Source organism: Danio rerio, chromosome 24, assembly GCF_049306965.1.
Source record: "Danio rerio strain Tuebingen ecotype United States chromosome 24, GRCz12tu, whole genome shotgun sequence".
Classification (NCBI taxonomy): Eukaryota; Metazoa; Chordata; class Actinopteri; order Cypriniformes; family Danionidae; genus Danio; species Danio rerio.
In genome coordinates, this window is record NC_133199.1 from 31,351,126 (window position 1) to 31,367,953 (window position 16,828).

Below are 16,828 nucleotides of genomic sequence, written 5' to 3' on the forward strand. Positions count from 1 at the left end.
TTAAGGTCAATGTTGAACATGATACTATATTGTCTGAATTGGACATGACCCACATCTGGAGGACAGCTTTTTTTTTAGAATAACTTTGTGTATCAAAATATCTTAGACTGCATAAAAAAATTAATTAGTGGGTAGCGCTGTCACCTCACAGCAAGAAGGTCGCTGGTTCGAGCCCCAGCTGGGTCAGTTCTGTGTGGAGTTTGCATGTTCTTCGATAAGATAAGTTCTCTGCTGGATAAGTTGTCAGTTCATTCTGCTGTGGCAACCCCTGATTAATAAAGGGACTAAATGAATGAATGTATGAACTTTTTAGACTGACATGAATTATTGTCAATTATTTTAGAAATAATTCATTCCAGTCAGAAATAATGCAAATAAATTTGGCCATCACATTTTATTCATTCATTCATTCATTTTCTATTAGGCATATTCCCTTTATTAATCTGGGGTCGCCACAGTGGAATGAACTGCCAACTTATCCAGCATATGTTTTAAGCAGCGGATGCTTTTCCAGCTGCAACCTATCACTGGGAAACACCCATACACTTTCATTCACACACATACACTACGGACAACTTTAGCTTACCCAATTCACCTATACCACATGTTTTTGGACTTGTGAGGGAAACCAGAGCACCCGGAAAAAACCCACAAGAACACGGGGAGACCCAGCCGAGGCTTGAACCAACTGCATTCTTGCTGTGAGCCGAGAGCGCTACCCACCGTGCCACTGTGTTGCCGTAATCACATTGTATTTTTGGTTAAACTCCATTGTTATAAATTACAAATCAATAAAAAACTATATATTGTTTCAACATGTTCATTTTAAAATAGGGATAATCATCATAATAATGACAAGCACACAAAACATAGGCTCATTCTGAAAATATACATTATGGGAGATCGCAAATTATGTAGCCAGAAGTATGTATGGCTGCATTTCGTCTTTAAAACTAACACACGGTCGGCACCAGTGGTGTAGTGGTTAGTGCGTCGACACATGCACGCTGTTGCTCACGGCGACCCGAGTATGATTCCTGCTTCGTGGTTCTATGCCGATTCTTCCCCTCTCTCTGCTCCCCATGCTTTTCTGTCAATAATGTACTGTCCTATTCATTAAAGGTGAAAACCCAGAAAAAATAATTATAAAAAAAAAGAAATTAAAAAAACTAACTCTACTGGGGTGGTATGATGCCATTCCATTTTGCGCTAGCTGCTGATCGCTTACCTCCATATGGTTGGTTTTCTTGCTGTTACCAGTTTGTCCAGTTGCCAAAAAATGTAATAAAGAAGTAAATAACAGGATGAGAATGTGGCAAAATCTGAAAACATGGTAAAAATCAGGCGAGGGCTTTTCTTTTTCTGGATTGCTTTTCAAAGCACTGTCGGTTGGGTTAAGGGAAGTAGGTGGGTGGGTCAATCTGTGCTTTTTACAACACTATCGGTTGGGTTTAGGGAAGAGGGTGGGTAGGGTTATCTGTCCATCGGTCAGTCAGTCATTCAGTCAGTAAGTCGGTTGACAATGAACTCTGGTGGATTTATACAAGAACAGCAGGCACGAATGGCATTAGTGATAGAATTTTGAGATCTCAAAAAGCGTACACTGTGGCCTCTGATGGATTCGCAAAAACAAACTGCAATAAACATAATTCCTGAAATGTATTTTGCAAACTCCAGAAATGTGTAGCGGTACATTTCCAGAATGAGCCTACACAGCAAAAGGACTAACACCTCAGCTAAAATTAAAACTGAAATATAAAACTATTCAAACTTTTAATGAAAACAGCAGCAGAAGGGATATAAATTTCTCTTTTTTCTATGAAAGATACTCATGGTTTTATGATGAGAGCTCTCAGATCTTTTTTTGAAGCTTTTAATAACCCAGATGTTTTAGTGATGACTCAGTGTAACTGATGTTTGTTTCTGATGAGATCTGAATATTTTCTCCTGCTTTTCTCTGTTTGCTGGCTGTAATCTAACAACATGCGGTCAATAACTGTAAGGGTCTATCTTTAACGTTTGTTTATTTATGTTACAACTTCAATGTTAAACAACTGCATTCACAGAAAAAAGCCAAAATCATTCATAGACAGCCTTTCATTATTTTTCGAAGCTTGTTTGCCGTTGTTCTGCATCTACAAAATCAGGAGTGTGGGAAAAATTGCTTTGCTTTGGTTTGTTTTGTTGACAGCTGGAAGATGTCCATCAACACACAGATGTTCCAATTAATGGTAATTATTTTTCAGCAAATGCAAACAGGTCTTGACCGTTACAAAGGGTGAATCGAGTCCCTCTGGAAATGGGTGAAAAAAAGCAGTTCGGGCTGCTTAAAGTCTCCCACATTTCTAATGGTTCATAAAAGGGCACAGTGGACGGAGCACTGACCAATCAGAGGAAGTGTTTACTTCTCCTTCAACAATATTTGTCGAGTGACATGTTTTCTCTTCGTTTAGATTCCTTATTTTCCCTCAGAACTGACCAGCTGTTTTAGAGAAGATGCAGCTGTTTAAAGCAATCGTAGCCAAAAAATGAAAAGTCTGTCGTTATGTGCTCGCCTTCATGTGGTTTCAGACCTGCATGACTTTCTTTAATATTAGTTGCACAGTACTGTTTAACCATATTCAGCAAGAATGCATTATATTGACCAATTCATCTTCATGTCTATAGTGCTATACAATGTAGATTGGGTCAAAGCAGCTTAACACAAAAGTTCTAGTAAATTGAAACTGCTTCAGTCCAGTTTTCAGAGTTGAAATTAAGTTTAGTTTAGTTCAGTGTGGTTTAATTTCACTGCTGAAAGTCCAAATACTGAGGAGCAAATCCATCCATGCGCAGCTCCACAATTAAGCAAGCCAGTGGCGGCAGTGGCAAGGAACAAACTTCACCAATTGACAATTGTTCAATATTGATCCTTGTACATATTTACAGTACATATAAAACATGTTTTTCTTTTAAAGGTTTTGTGAAGTGCTTTGAAATGTACATTTTTAAATTTAATGTTTATTGTAATCTGAACTGAAACACGAAGAAAGGGTCACAGAGAAGCTCCTCCTTATTAAAAAACAACCAAATAGAGTTTTGTTTAATCACAGCTCTGCCAGTGAGAGTGTTTAAGCTGAAGCGCATCAAATGAAAGTAAATGAGAAGTGATTTAAGCGGGCCGGGACATATCAGACAATTTAGAGCATTTGATTGGTCAGGGTTTGATGAGAAGCTAAAGTATGAGGTGTCGTGAAAAGTGACAAACTGCAAGCTCTGGATGTTTATATCAGGTTTACTATATCTTTGTTATAATTTTTGATGGCTCCCTGGCAATCAGGAAGAAAAAATGAATAAATTAACAATTTAATAAATGAACAGATTAGAGCTTTCTGCTTTCTGCTTGCCGCATGCCAAAGCAGCACAGCAGAGCATGGAGCGTAAGCTGAGCTGAAGCAGCAGTGCCGTGATCATTTCAGCGCTGGGTCTATTTTTTGCAGCGCCACTTATGCTCAATTGAAATGACAATGCATTAATAATGACCAAAAACACATTGAATGACAGAACAAAATAGCAATTCTAACACTGATATTTACATAGTCAATGGAATAAACTTAAGTGATTAAAAAATACTAAAAAAAAGCGATAAAAAACAAATAATTGTCTGGGCCCCAACCACAAAACCAAAATTAAAAAGTTTTATTATACGCTTTCCTTAAGTTGCACACTAGTTTAATTATATATATATATATTTTTTTTTTTTTACTATACAAATTTTTTTACTAATACTATATCTGTATAATTATTATTATAACTATACATTATGCTGACAATCAAAAACAAAATCACTTGATATCATGTTGTCTTCTGACTGAGTGCACCTTAAAAGACATAAATGACACCCCATCGCCTTGGAATGATAAGGTTCTATCTGCGTTCTAAATGATTTTGAGATATTGAGCTTCAAACATTTTGCATTCCACATAGCAAACAATATGTGTAACAGTTATCTCTTATACATTAACATGACAGAGAGCCTAAATGTATTCTAAATTTAAATGATCAAAATTATCTTTAATTGGGGTAAAATAAACAGGGCAAATGCAGACAGAACCTTGTAATCCTAAAAAGTCATTTTCTGCTTGGAATTATAAGGTTTTATCTGGCAGATCATTAATTAAAGTATTACATTTCAAGAAATACAATTAGTCTGCTTATTCATTTAGAAAAAAAATAATGGTGTTGTAACAATATGTTGATGTTTTAGAAAGTATTTTTTTTGCTTTCTTTAAAATTTATTTAATGTTTTAGGATAAAAAATTTTTCTTGTTCAAATTAAGCTTAGAAGGCTGTGCTTAATATCTTCTCCAGTGCAGATGCTATTTTTTGGTAATTAATATGGTAATATTTACTGAACTATGCTTTATATGAATTCAGGCACGTGCACACATAGGGCTCAACCTGTGAAGTGCACATGCCCTTATTAGTCTTACATAGAAAGTGCCCTTCCAAAATGATCAAAAGTGCCCCCGCGACGCGACACACTCTCCGTCCCGCCCTTCAGTAGGCGCACGACAACACTGCTCTTGAGTACGCCCGCTCAACCCCCCCCCCCCCCCCCACCCCGCTTTACAGTACGCGCGCGACAACAACAGCCCCCCCCCCCCCCCCCCTTAAAAATGTATCCTGCACATGCCCTTTGGACGGTCTCTGCACGGCCTTATTATTGCATTGTATTCATTGAATTATATGTCCCATGAATTAAATTAAGTATTTGCCCTTAAATGCTTAATATCAAATTTTTAAAAACTTTAAAAGAAAACAGACAACGAGCAAATGAGTTGTTTACCAAACACTGAAAAATGATTCATTGACTTGATATGTATATTTGTTTTTTTATTATTATTATTATTATTATTATTATTATTATTTAGCTAATCCTGATTGGTCCTCGTGCGAGCATTTGAAATGCTGTTTGGCTCACAGAAAGAACCTTATAAAGCCAAGCTAGAGTTCATTTGTTTTTTAAATAAAAAGTCTTAAAATGTAAACAACTTATACAAAAACATGACATAATGTAAATAAGTTGTCATTTAATAAGAACATGTGATTAACTAAATTTTGACAAAAAATGTCAGATAGAACCTTATATTTCTAAAGTGACGAATTATATAATTCTAGAGCGTGTGAAGCAAACAGTTCTACATAATTGTTCAAATATAGACTTGCAGGCTAAGGAAACAGCATATAGGGAAGTTGCCGTGGGTTTAGGTGAAAAGTAAAAATAAAGAAGTTTATATATAGATATAGACAGAGATAGATTGATCAGTGCAATACCCGCTGGCTTCGATAAGGTGTATCCAGTGTCAATGCTAAATGCCTGCATGCTGCTTCTGCTCTCCCTACATGATGTGCATACATTGCTTCTTCTCTGCTTATGTGTGTGGTGTGAAAGAGCCATAAGAAAATGCTTTTCTGTTCATGCAAAAATATTAAGCAGCACATCTGTTCCTTATAAACCACCATCTACTCGTCAGATTTCAGTTGACATCTTAGATATTTATGGTATCAAAATTATTCAATCTACAGTCTGATTCAAGTATTCAGTACAGAAACTAGTTTGGCCCAGCCCATATATTTTGTACAGTGGAATGTTATAAATATACTTAGTACACAATTATTGAATCATATTTACTTATGTTTTTATATACCATTTTTAATCGGAAAATCAATGTTTCCTTTCCAATTGGTGCTAAACATGATGCTAAACATGCTAGTAAAACATAAACATGCAAATATTGGTGGTTAAAATCTTTTTCAAGACATGCGTGGCTCAGTGGTTAGCATGGTACTTCACAACAAGAAGGTAAAGATGACATGCAGTATAAGCGAATTGACCCATCACTTAATAGACGATCAGTTTATTTGTGTTTGAGCTGTGCTTAATTGCAGTAGTTCATCTATGTTGTGTGCATAGACAGTGAACAGCTGAAATCTGACGTTGGAAAAGCACTAATTAAACATCACTGTTTCAGCTCAATAGGCTCAACCTTAAAAAAACCTTTTGTTCTGAAAACTGTTTGGCCTGAAAGTCTGCTTTTTGGATGAACTGTCCCTTTCATACAAATAAAGAACTAAGTGCCCTCATTGCTGTAATTTTCTATTTGCAGTGTTTATGAGAGTGTATGAAGTTGTAGATGATGATGATGAATGGTGGTGTGATGTCATTGTCAAACCTCTTTCTATTTATGTCCAGACCTTCACAAAATACTTATCTGACCATAGATGCCGGAATGCAACTCGTCCCTGTGGGCAGGTCTCAAGAGACGCAGTGACTTTCCCCTTTTTTGGGTTTTTTGGTTGTACTGTGGTACCTTTAATGTTAAATCAAAGTCAAACTGGAGGTGTGATTTATGCACTGTTTGGGGTTTTAAGTTAAAAGCAAAAACCTGTATAGTTGCACTCATCACCTAAAACATTGGTAAATGAGTGCGGATCTTATCTTGAGCTCAGCGTTTTCTCTGATTCCTGTCAAACATGTGTCAGGTTTCTCATGTGCAGTGGCTGCAATGTTTTTTAAAGCATATTTTGAGATCTTGATGTTTTAAACTGTTGTCTTGTTCTCTGTTTCAGGTTGCAGAGGGATGTGGGACAATTTTTCTTGCTGGCACCATGCTGATGTTGGAAAGGTGGTCGTCAATAACTGTCCTGCTGCCCTCAAAAATTTGTTCACCAGAGATGGTAATTTTGCTTTTACATTTGCAAACCTTCATTCATCCGTTCAGAATCTGCCAATATAGGCTCATTCTGAAAACGTAGCCATATATTCATTTCTGGAGATCGCAAATTATGTAGCCAGAAGTACGTATGGCTGCATTTCGTCTTTAAAACGAACGATATATTAAATTTAAATGTATTCCATTACATTTCTGCTTTACCCAAAAATTTTATTAGATTAAAGTAATGCATTACTGGCATTACTGTGAAATACGTTACACCCAACTCTGTTCTAGATATACCTGAAGATTTTAGGCTGAAATTAAATTATCATGGCCTGGGGGGTGAGCAAATGACACTTTCATTTTTGGGTGAAGTATCCCTTTAAGCTGTAAAACTCCATTTCAAAGCCTTCATTGTTAACAGTTAATGATTACTTCGACTCTGAGGTGAACAAACTCTGATAATGCTAACATATTAACAATAGGCTGTTTTTTTCTACACTCAAAACATGATATTTGCTGTTTGTTTGAACTACTTATTTAAAATAAACTGAAAAAAAACACAATTTTTGAGTATGGTGGGGGGGGGTACTTTGCAGTGTACTTGAAGGCTGTGGTTTCTTGCGAAAGAGTAGAGTTCTTGCATTGTGAGCATGCATGTGTGCGAGTGTGAGTAAATTAATGAGTAAGGGAGTAAACTGAAGGCTGGAGTGAGTGAATCATGTCTTTCCCCTTCTGCACGGACATGCTCACTGACCCGTGGACCCCGAGCCGAGGGCACAGAACCAGCACACTCTTTCTTCCCTACAGAGAGAAGTTGTCTGTCAAGCTCCAGAGTGTGGGACTACATGCAGCCCTCGCTTCCCCCCGATCAGTCTATTTTCAGCCCTTGTGTGCTTTCTAACCTGCTGGCACAGAGAGGTCAAGCAGGAACTCATGAACACATGGTGCCGCTGGAAATCCACTCAGTTTAAGAAGCCAAATTAGCTGGGAACATCTGGGCAACACATGCTGACCTGTGGTTTTAGAGCGCTCGATGATCATTTCCAATCAAGCTTTCTTAATGTACGGCTGAACTTTTCATAGATGAATCACTGTCATCATCAGCCGCAGCATCATTTATGCTCCATTAGTTGTTAGCCCAGGATTTATTATGATTTTTTTTTTGCTCTGTAAAGTAGATTGGGGGGAAAAAGTGATGCATTTGCACTTTTTCTGCTTGCTGCCTGTTTGGAGGGATGTGTTGCCAGTCGTTTGACAGAGGTTAATGGATTGTAAGGGGCAGAACAGATAGATGCATGTATATATAGCTGGATATCAGGTTGATTCAGGTAATGCAGGGCTGTGTGGGCTGTGAATGGTTCTGCTCTCCTCTTTTTTTCAGATGAGCTTGCGTCTGTCTGTTACATCACGGGGGGATCGAGGAAAGTGTGAACAAAATAAATATTTAATGTTTATTTATTACATTTTTTCATGACATTTAAAGACTGTGCTCTTTATTAATTAAGGTAAAACTTATTTTTGACTAGAGGGATTTTTTTTCAATAGTTTTATTCAATAATAATAATATTATAATTAAATACAATTAGCTTTGGATGGTTTATTCTGCTGTGGCGACCCTTTAATAAATAAGGGACTAAGCCAAAGGAAAATGAATGAATGAACAATTAGCTTTGCAGCAATGTTTATTATGAAATAATAATTATACACAAATACATTTATATCAAATAATTTATACATTTGAGCCCAGTGTGCACTGCCTATCTAATAAAAGACAAAAAACTAAAACATTTATTCAAAAATGTTATTTATATTATATTTAATATATACATAATTTATGTATATAGTATAATTTATATATAATTTATATTATATTTACTTATATTTATATATATATATATATATATATATATATATATATATATATATATATATATACTTTTTTGTCTTTATTAATAAATGAATTAATTTTTGTATTAAACTTTTCAATAATTTGCAAATAAATATGTTTTATTATTTTATATATTAAACTATAATATTTATCCTAAAAATAAATGTATGTGTCTACTCTATGCGTGTAAATACTATCGAAAAGTCATTCAGAAAAATATTTTTATTTAATTTATTAATTTAATTGTAATTAATAAAAAATTCTTTAAAAGATTAAAATATTTCTAAATGTAAAGGAATTTGCAGTGAAAAATACTGTTAACACATTTACTGTTGCATACAGTGCTCAGCATATATGAGTACACCCCTCACAAATCTCTAATTTACATTAATATTATCTATAGGATGCTTTACAATATTACATTTTGAATACATTAGATTGGTCAGTACTGAAGCCAAATGTGGAGCTAATCTAACAAATCTAACTTACAATAATGACCTAAAAAATCATAGCCAAAATGTGAATGTTAGAGGAAGAATCATTGGTATAAATATATACAATTTTGTTAAAACTTGTCTTTTTTGTGCAATATTTTGCATTACTTAAATGTATTATCATTCTATTTCTAAATATGTTTGGTGACCTAAATATTATTTTAATAAATATATCTGTTTATTAAATCTGTTTTGTTCAAATGCATCACAACATGGCCACTTTGTAAGGTACACCTTACTAGTACCGGGTTGGACCCCCTTTTGCCTTCAGAACTGCTTTAATCTTTCATGGCAGAGATTCAACAAGGTTCTGGAAATATTCCTGAAAGACTTTGGTCCATATTGACATGATAGCATCACGCTGTTGCTGCATATCCATGACGTGAATCTCCCATTCCACCACATCCCAAAGGTTCTCTACTGGATTGAGGTCTGGTGAATGTGGAGGCCATTTGAGTATAGTGAACTCATTGTATGGGTACACTGTGGTCATAAAGGGATGAACATGGTTAGCAACAATACTCAGGTAGGATGTGGCGTTGACACAATGCTCAATTAGTACTAATGAGTCCAAAGTGTGCCAAGGAAATATTCCCCACAGCATTAAACCACCACCACAGGCCTGAACTGTTGATACAAGGCAGGATGGATCCATGCAAATTCAGACCCTCCATTCGAATGTCACAGCAGAAATCGAGGCTTATCAGTCCAGGCAACGTTTTTCAATCTTCTAATTTTAGTAAGCCTGCGTGAACTGTATCCTCAGTTTCTTGTTCTTAGCTGACAGGAGTGGCACCCGGTGTTGGACATGTTGTGCGTTCAGAGATGCTCTTCTGCATACCTCAGTTGTAATGAGTGGTTATTTGAGTTTCTGTTGCCTTTATATCAGCTTAAACCAGTCTGGCCATTCTCCTCGGACCTCTGGCATCAACAAGGCATTTGCACCCACAGAACTGCCGCTCACTGGATATTTTCTCTTTTTCGGACCATTCTCTGTAAACCCTAGAGATGGTTGTGCATGAAAATCCCAGTAGATCAGCAGTTTCTGAAATACTCAGACAAGCACATCTGGCACTAACCATGCCACGTTCAAAGTCACTTAAATCACTTTTCTTCCTTATTCTGATGCTCAGTTTGAACTGCAGCAGATCGTCTTGACCATGTGTATATTCCTAAATGCATTGGGTTGCTGCCATGTGATTGGCTGAATAAAAAATTGTGTTAACAAGCAGTTGGACAGGTGTACCTTATAAAGTGAGTGTATAATACCTATACACAGAGAAATAGGTAAAATAATTCATTTTCAAAATGGGTGTATTCATTTATGCTGCGAGATTAAATGGTTGGAGATGTATTGTACTGTATGTAGGTATAATTTTTGGTATTAGTCAAATTCAGCAGTAATAAAGTAAAACATTACAGCAGTACACCTGTCTCCTCTACAGTAGCCTGCTGGAGGGTGTATAAAATGACTCCACATGTCACTGTCTCTCTGTCTTTGTTTTTAATGTGATGCGAGACGTGAGGGTTTTGGACTGATGGCCATGCGTGGAGCGCAGAGCACTTTCTGTCAGGCTTGTGCAGCACAAAGCTCTGCTCCTTTGCTTTTGTGTGCCTGAATGGCAGTTTCTGAGCAGTGAAGCAGTCTTGCTTTGTGTTCCCGCAAAGCACTTATATGCTCCTGGACAAATGCATGTTTGATTACCGTTCTGACAATTTCAATTCAAGATAAGAGCTCGCATGATGACGCAAATTAGCAGATCGCTGTGAATAGAAGAAATAAGGTGGTCTAGGTTTTCAAGTTAGCACCTTTATAAACCCTGGATCTGTGTGTTTGTACAGACAGACTCTTTTGTTTTGAGCTCATGTGTGTGTTTGTTTAAAGGCACATGTGTAGGTTCAGATCTGGATTTGTGCGGCTTTGTATTTTTGGGGGGATTTGTTTCACGGCTGGACGCAGACAAAAATAAATCTCCTTGTTGATACATGTCAGGAAAGTTTACATTCTCTACTGCGCACGCAAAAGTGCTCTACGGTGATGTAGTTGTGCTCTCCTGCATATTCGGCCCCCATGAAATGCCTTTAAATATTCATTCTGCTTTTCTCTTAGTCTTAAAATAAACACTCATGTCACAGAAAGCTCTTAGTATTTACATGTTAGTAAATATAGAGTGCTGGCTAGCTGAGTTGTCGTATGCAGGTCGGTGCAAAAGTCTTTGTTGGAATTTTGAAGTGAGGCGGAAAATAACCATTGCTTTATTTTAATCCATTAAATTCACATCAACGCTGAGATCAGTTTGGCACTTTTTTGTGGAAAAGCTGTTTAAATATTTGTATGAATTTTAAAACAAAAAAGACAATTAAAACAAAGGATGGAACTAAAAATAGCTAATTACAAAGATGGATCAGCGTATATTTTTCATCATGTGTTTGGATTTTTGGTTTAGTTTAAATATTGACTATTGAGTAAGTACAAAATAATCGCATCAAAATTAAAAAAGATGGATCGTTCTGGGGTAAGTTTTGGATATTGGAGTTTGATTTATTGTTAAACCAAATAGAGACATATTATACAAAAAGATGGATTGTTATGGAAACCTATTTTCCTATGATTTGTGTGTTGGATTTATGATTTATTGAAGGAAAAGTTATGTTTAATTTTGATCCATTAAATTTGCATTAAAGCCAAGACCAAACTTTTCCTGTTTTTTTTTAGACATTTTAAAACCACAGAACAAGGAAAACATTTATTCATTTTCCTTCGGTTTAGTCCCTTTATTAATCTGGGAGATTAATAGATTGTCATAAAAACCTATTTTCAAGTTTTTTTTCATGTGTTGGATTTCTTATTTATTGTTAAAAGTTTGTTTATTTTTGATTGTTTTTTTTAATGTTAAACTATTCTAAGACATTTTTAAAGCACAAAACAAAAATACAAACTGAAAATATTTCTTCCTAATTTAAAAAATAAATGAATAAAATTATATATATATATATATGTCATAAAGCAAAGTTTAATAATGTTAATGGAATGTTTTTTATGTTTTCAACTGAGATGCATTGACAAAAAATACTTTTTTCAAAAGTCAAAAGAAAAGAAAAACAACTTTCATTCAGAAATCATTACATTTCAAATCAATTTTAACAGCAAAGTAACACATTGTACTGTAAAAAATGCTGTATATTTTGCAGTATTACTGCCAATTTTACAGTAAATTTATTACAGTGTGGATTAGACTTTTATTTTTAAAATATTTAATTTCCTTTGGCTCAGTCCCTTACATATCAGAGATCGCCACAGCGTAATGAACCGCCAACTATTCCAGCATATGTTTTACGCAGCGGATGATCTTCCATCAGCAAGCCAGTACTGGGAAACACCCATACACTCTGCGCACTCACACACACTCATACACTACGACCAATTTAGTTTATTCAGTTCACCTATTGTGTATGTGTTTGGACTGTGGGGGACACCTGGAAGAAACCCACGCGAACATGGGGAGAACATGCACACAAAAATGCCAACTGGTTCAGCCGGGACTCAAACCAGTGACCTTTTTGCTGTGAGGCGACAGCGCTAACCACTGAGCCACCATGTCGCCCACCTAATGCAATAATTATTGGCAAAACATTCATGCATTTAAAGGGTTCGTTCACCCAAAAATGAAAAAATCAGTTATTAATGACTCATATTGTCCCAATCCCTCAAGACCTTAGTTTATATTTGGAACACAAATTAAGATATTATACAGTTGATGAAATCCGAGAGTTCTCTAGCGTTCTCCAGGGACAGCAATGTTCACAAGAAGGGGACTAAAGCTTTCCGTATGACTTTACTAGTTAAACTGTAATCAATCAAAGCTCCAAGAACAAGTTTTGTGCATCCAAAAAACCTCTTTAATGTGACTTTGTTTGCCTATAGCTTCCCTTCCACATCAGGTTAGGGAGCATGTTTACTATGGGCAATACAACATATTGCCAAAAGAGTCAAAAAAGTGCAACATGCAAGCATTGTATTGCCTATAGTAGCCTCAAACAATGACCTTATGTGAAGGACATAGACAAACAAAAGGAGCATTGTACGATTATAGTTAAACCACTCAAGTCAAATGGAAGATTTTGACAATGTTTTTCTATCATTTTCTGGATTTCGATCGTCTCAGGAGGATGAGAGAGCTCTTGGATTTCATCTAAAATATCTTAATTTGTTTTCCGAAGATAAACAAAGATCTTAATTTTTCCCGGCCACCCCATTTTAAAGTACAAAACAAAAAAGGAAATTTTACAGTAAAACCTACTTAAATAATGTACTTGCAACTTTTTTCAGAACATATAAAGCATTGGATCACGTATTATCTTCTGTTTTCACTCTGTCCAGAAATCTTTTGAAATATTGCTTGTGAAAATCTCTTTCAGCCTACTCCGTGTCTTCTTCAGGGGTCTGTCGGGTGTTCTCTGATGTTGGGTTGATGTGTGAATGTGTTCGTGTTCACTTTGTTATCCTGCCAGCTGCTCTTCTCCAGGTGTAATGGTGCTGATTGATGCGGTTCAGCGTGTAGGAGGCTGTTTTCGTTACCGAGAGTATTAACAAGCCTACATACAGATACTTTAGTGCATGAAGCATAAATATACTGTATTCCTACTTCACACTCAGCCTCTGCCTCTCAGGCTTGACTGAATGCATCAGTGATGTACCAAACTTCTCCATTATCACTGAGTCCATATGGATTTACAAGTGTAATGAGTGAACGCTGCATATGTAGATAGAAAAGCAAAGGAAACTGTATCTAAAGGCAGAATAAAAACACATTCACTATAATCAAAACTAAAAATGTAAGGAATCATAGTTTGCCTAAGCCTAACATGATTAGTTCATCTCAAAAAGGAAATGAAGACCTTTAATTAAGATATTAAGATATTTTTAGATGAAATCAGAGAGCTCTCTTATCCTCCATAGAGAGCAATTATGCCGAGACAATCAAAGTCCAGAAAATGAAAGAAAAACACTAGCCCCTTTCACACATACAGACCTTTCCGGAAAATTACCGGCAATTTTCCGGAAAGGTTGTATGTGTGAACAGGTCCTTTTTGAAAATACCGGTAAATTCGTTCTGGCTATTTTCCGGAAAGAGAAGTTGTAACATTACCGGCAATTTGCCGGAATGCTGCGCTGTGTGAACGCAGAAGGAATATTTCCGGAATAAGCGCGTGCACGTCTGACGTAAGACTTCTGCTTTAGCCAATCACAACAGTCAGACGCATTTACGTCCGCGCGGTTTGTGAGAATAAAAGCCTTTGAATATTTTTCCAGACACATTTAGCTGCTAGAAGTTAGTCAGATAACGTTTATATGTTCTCCTTAATGACAACTGTGCAAATAATCATCGATAAGATGCTTATAATAAGCCGTTGTTTGTTTACCTTCAAGCTTTGCGTGTGCCCATGAAACAGCCTGTGAGCGCCAGCACACACACAAATTATGAACACCTCGACATGCGAATATGATCCTGTGAAAGTTGTTTACAATATTGATCATCAAAAGAGTTTGTAATTTAGTCAAATGTTTACAAATACAAGCGCAGCCGTTTAAAGCTCATTTGTGGTGAATGATGTCAGAATTTACCGGTATTTTGGAATGGATGTGTGAATGCTCTTTTCCGGAAAATTTCCGTAACGTCCTCGCCTGTGTGAACAGCGCTTTTTTGAACATACCGGTAAAGTCGTTCCGTAAATTTTCCGGATATTTTCCGGTATCACTGTGTGAAAGGGGCTACTGTCAAAACCTTCCCTGTGACTTGAGAGGTTAAACTGTATTCATTCAATGCTCAAAGAAGATTTTGTTTGTCTGTGTCTTCCACATAAGGTCATTGTGTGAGGTCACTATAGGCAATACGATGCTTGCATGTTGCATTTTTTGACTCTTTTGGCAGCATGTTGTATTGCCCATAGTAAACGGGAAAATATAGGCCATTAAAGTCATATTTAGAGTTTTTTTTGGATGCACAAAAGTGTTGTTGGAGCTTTGTATGATTACATTTGAACCCAACATTGGCTCATTCTGAAAACGTAGCCCTATATGTATTTCTTGAGATCGCGAATTATGTAGCCAGAAGTACATATGGTTGCATTTCATCTTCAAAATTAATGCTATGGGGTGGTATGATGCCGTTCTTTTTTTGTGCTTACCAGCTGACCGTTTATTTTCATATGCATGGCTTTCCTAAAGTTGTCCAGTTAGCTCGCAATGTATATTGGCGGACTTAAGACTCAGAGAGGAGTTGATCATGATGACTAGATTCGAGTCTACTGAGGAACAGTTACAGAAAGCGGGTAAGACAAAAATAGAAGCCAAAAAATAAAATAAACAAGTAAATATTATGTAAGATTGTGGTAAAATCTGAAAACAAGGGTTTTTCTTTTTCAGGATTGCTTTTGAAAACTGTTGGTTGGGTTTAGAGAAGTGGGTGAGCGGGTCAATTGGTGTTTTTAAAAATGTTCATTTCTGATTTCTCCAGAAATCTATATCGCGGTATATTTTTAGAATGAGCCTGGGTTGGTTAAACCAGTAAAGTCACATGGAAAGTTTTTTGTCCCTTTTTTGGACATCTTGTGAACATTGCTGTTCCTGAAGGGCTAGAGAACTCAGATTTCATCTACTGTATAATATCTTAATTTGTGTTTCAAAAATAAGACTATGGTCTTGGGGGATTTGGACAACATGAGTCATTAACAACTGAATTTTACAGTTTTGGGTGAATTAACCCTTTAAATGCATAACATGTTTTGCTAATAATTATTGCATTAGGTGGGGGACATGGTGGCTTTGTGGTAAGCACTGTTGCCTCACGGCAAGAAGGTTGCTGGTTTGAGTTCTTGCTGGGCCAGTTGGCATATCTGCAACCCAAGCTCATTCTGGAAACATAGCCCCGCGGACGTTTCTGCAGACCGCGATTTACGTGGCCAGAGGTACGTTAGTCCGCGTTTAGTTTTTTTTGAGTGAACGCTGCGTGGCGGTGTGGTGCCGCTCCGCTCCTCCACTTTGCGCTCACCGGCCGACGGCTCGCCTCCGAGTGGAGGGCTTTCCCAATGCAACCAGTTTGTCCGCTTAGCTCGCAGCGTTACGTCGGCGAAGTGGAGGCCCGGAGGAGGAGGAGGAGCCGGCCGCGGGGACGACCGGGATCGTGTCCGGGGAAGAGCGGTTTCAGAAATCAGGTAAGATGAAAAACAGAATCCGAAAAATAAGGGCGAGAACGCGGCGGGATCCGAAAATGCAGTCGAAATCAAAGACGAGGGCTTTTGCTTTTTTTTTTTTCTAGACGGCTTTTGCAAATCGTCGCTTGGGTTTAGGGAAGGAGGAGGAGGAGGAGGAGGAGGAAGAAGCGGGCGGCCGGGTCTGCCGATCGGTTTCCTCCGGGTGTTCTTGTTTCCCCCACAATCCAAAGACATGCGGTATAGGTGAATTGAATAAACTAAACGGGCCATAGTGTATGTATGTAAATGAGTATAATAATAATTGCAACAAATTATCCTTCACATTCAGTCATTTATTTTGCTTCGGATTAGTCCCTTTATTCATCAGGGGTCGCCACAGTGGAATAAACCGCCAACTTATCTAGCATATGTTTTATACAGCAGATGCTCCTCCAGCTTCCACCCAGTAGTAGGAAACATCCATACACACTCATTCACACACATACTGTACACTATGGCCAATTTAGTTAATTCAATTAACCTAAAGCGCA

General features: G+C 37.0%; 1 protein-coding gene across 3 annotated transcripts in view; it reads left to right on the forward strand.

Moving 5' to 3' along the window:
- vipr2 (vasoactive intestinal peptide receptor 2) overlaps positions 1-16,828 on the forward strand; it is a 79,850-nt gene that overhangs the window by 17,877 nt on the left and 45,145 nt on the right. For all 3 annotated transcript variants that reach the window (XR_012399243.1, XM_073940588.1, NM_131779.1), the window contains 1 exon segment: positions 6,613-6,720. Coding sequence is in view for 2 of the 3 variants with exons in the window: in NM_131779.1 (NP_571854.1) it covers positions 6,613-6,720 (108 nt within the window). In the remaining variant the exon portion in view is untranslated.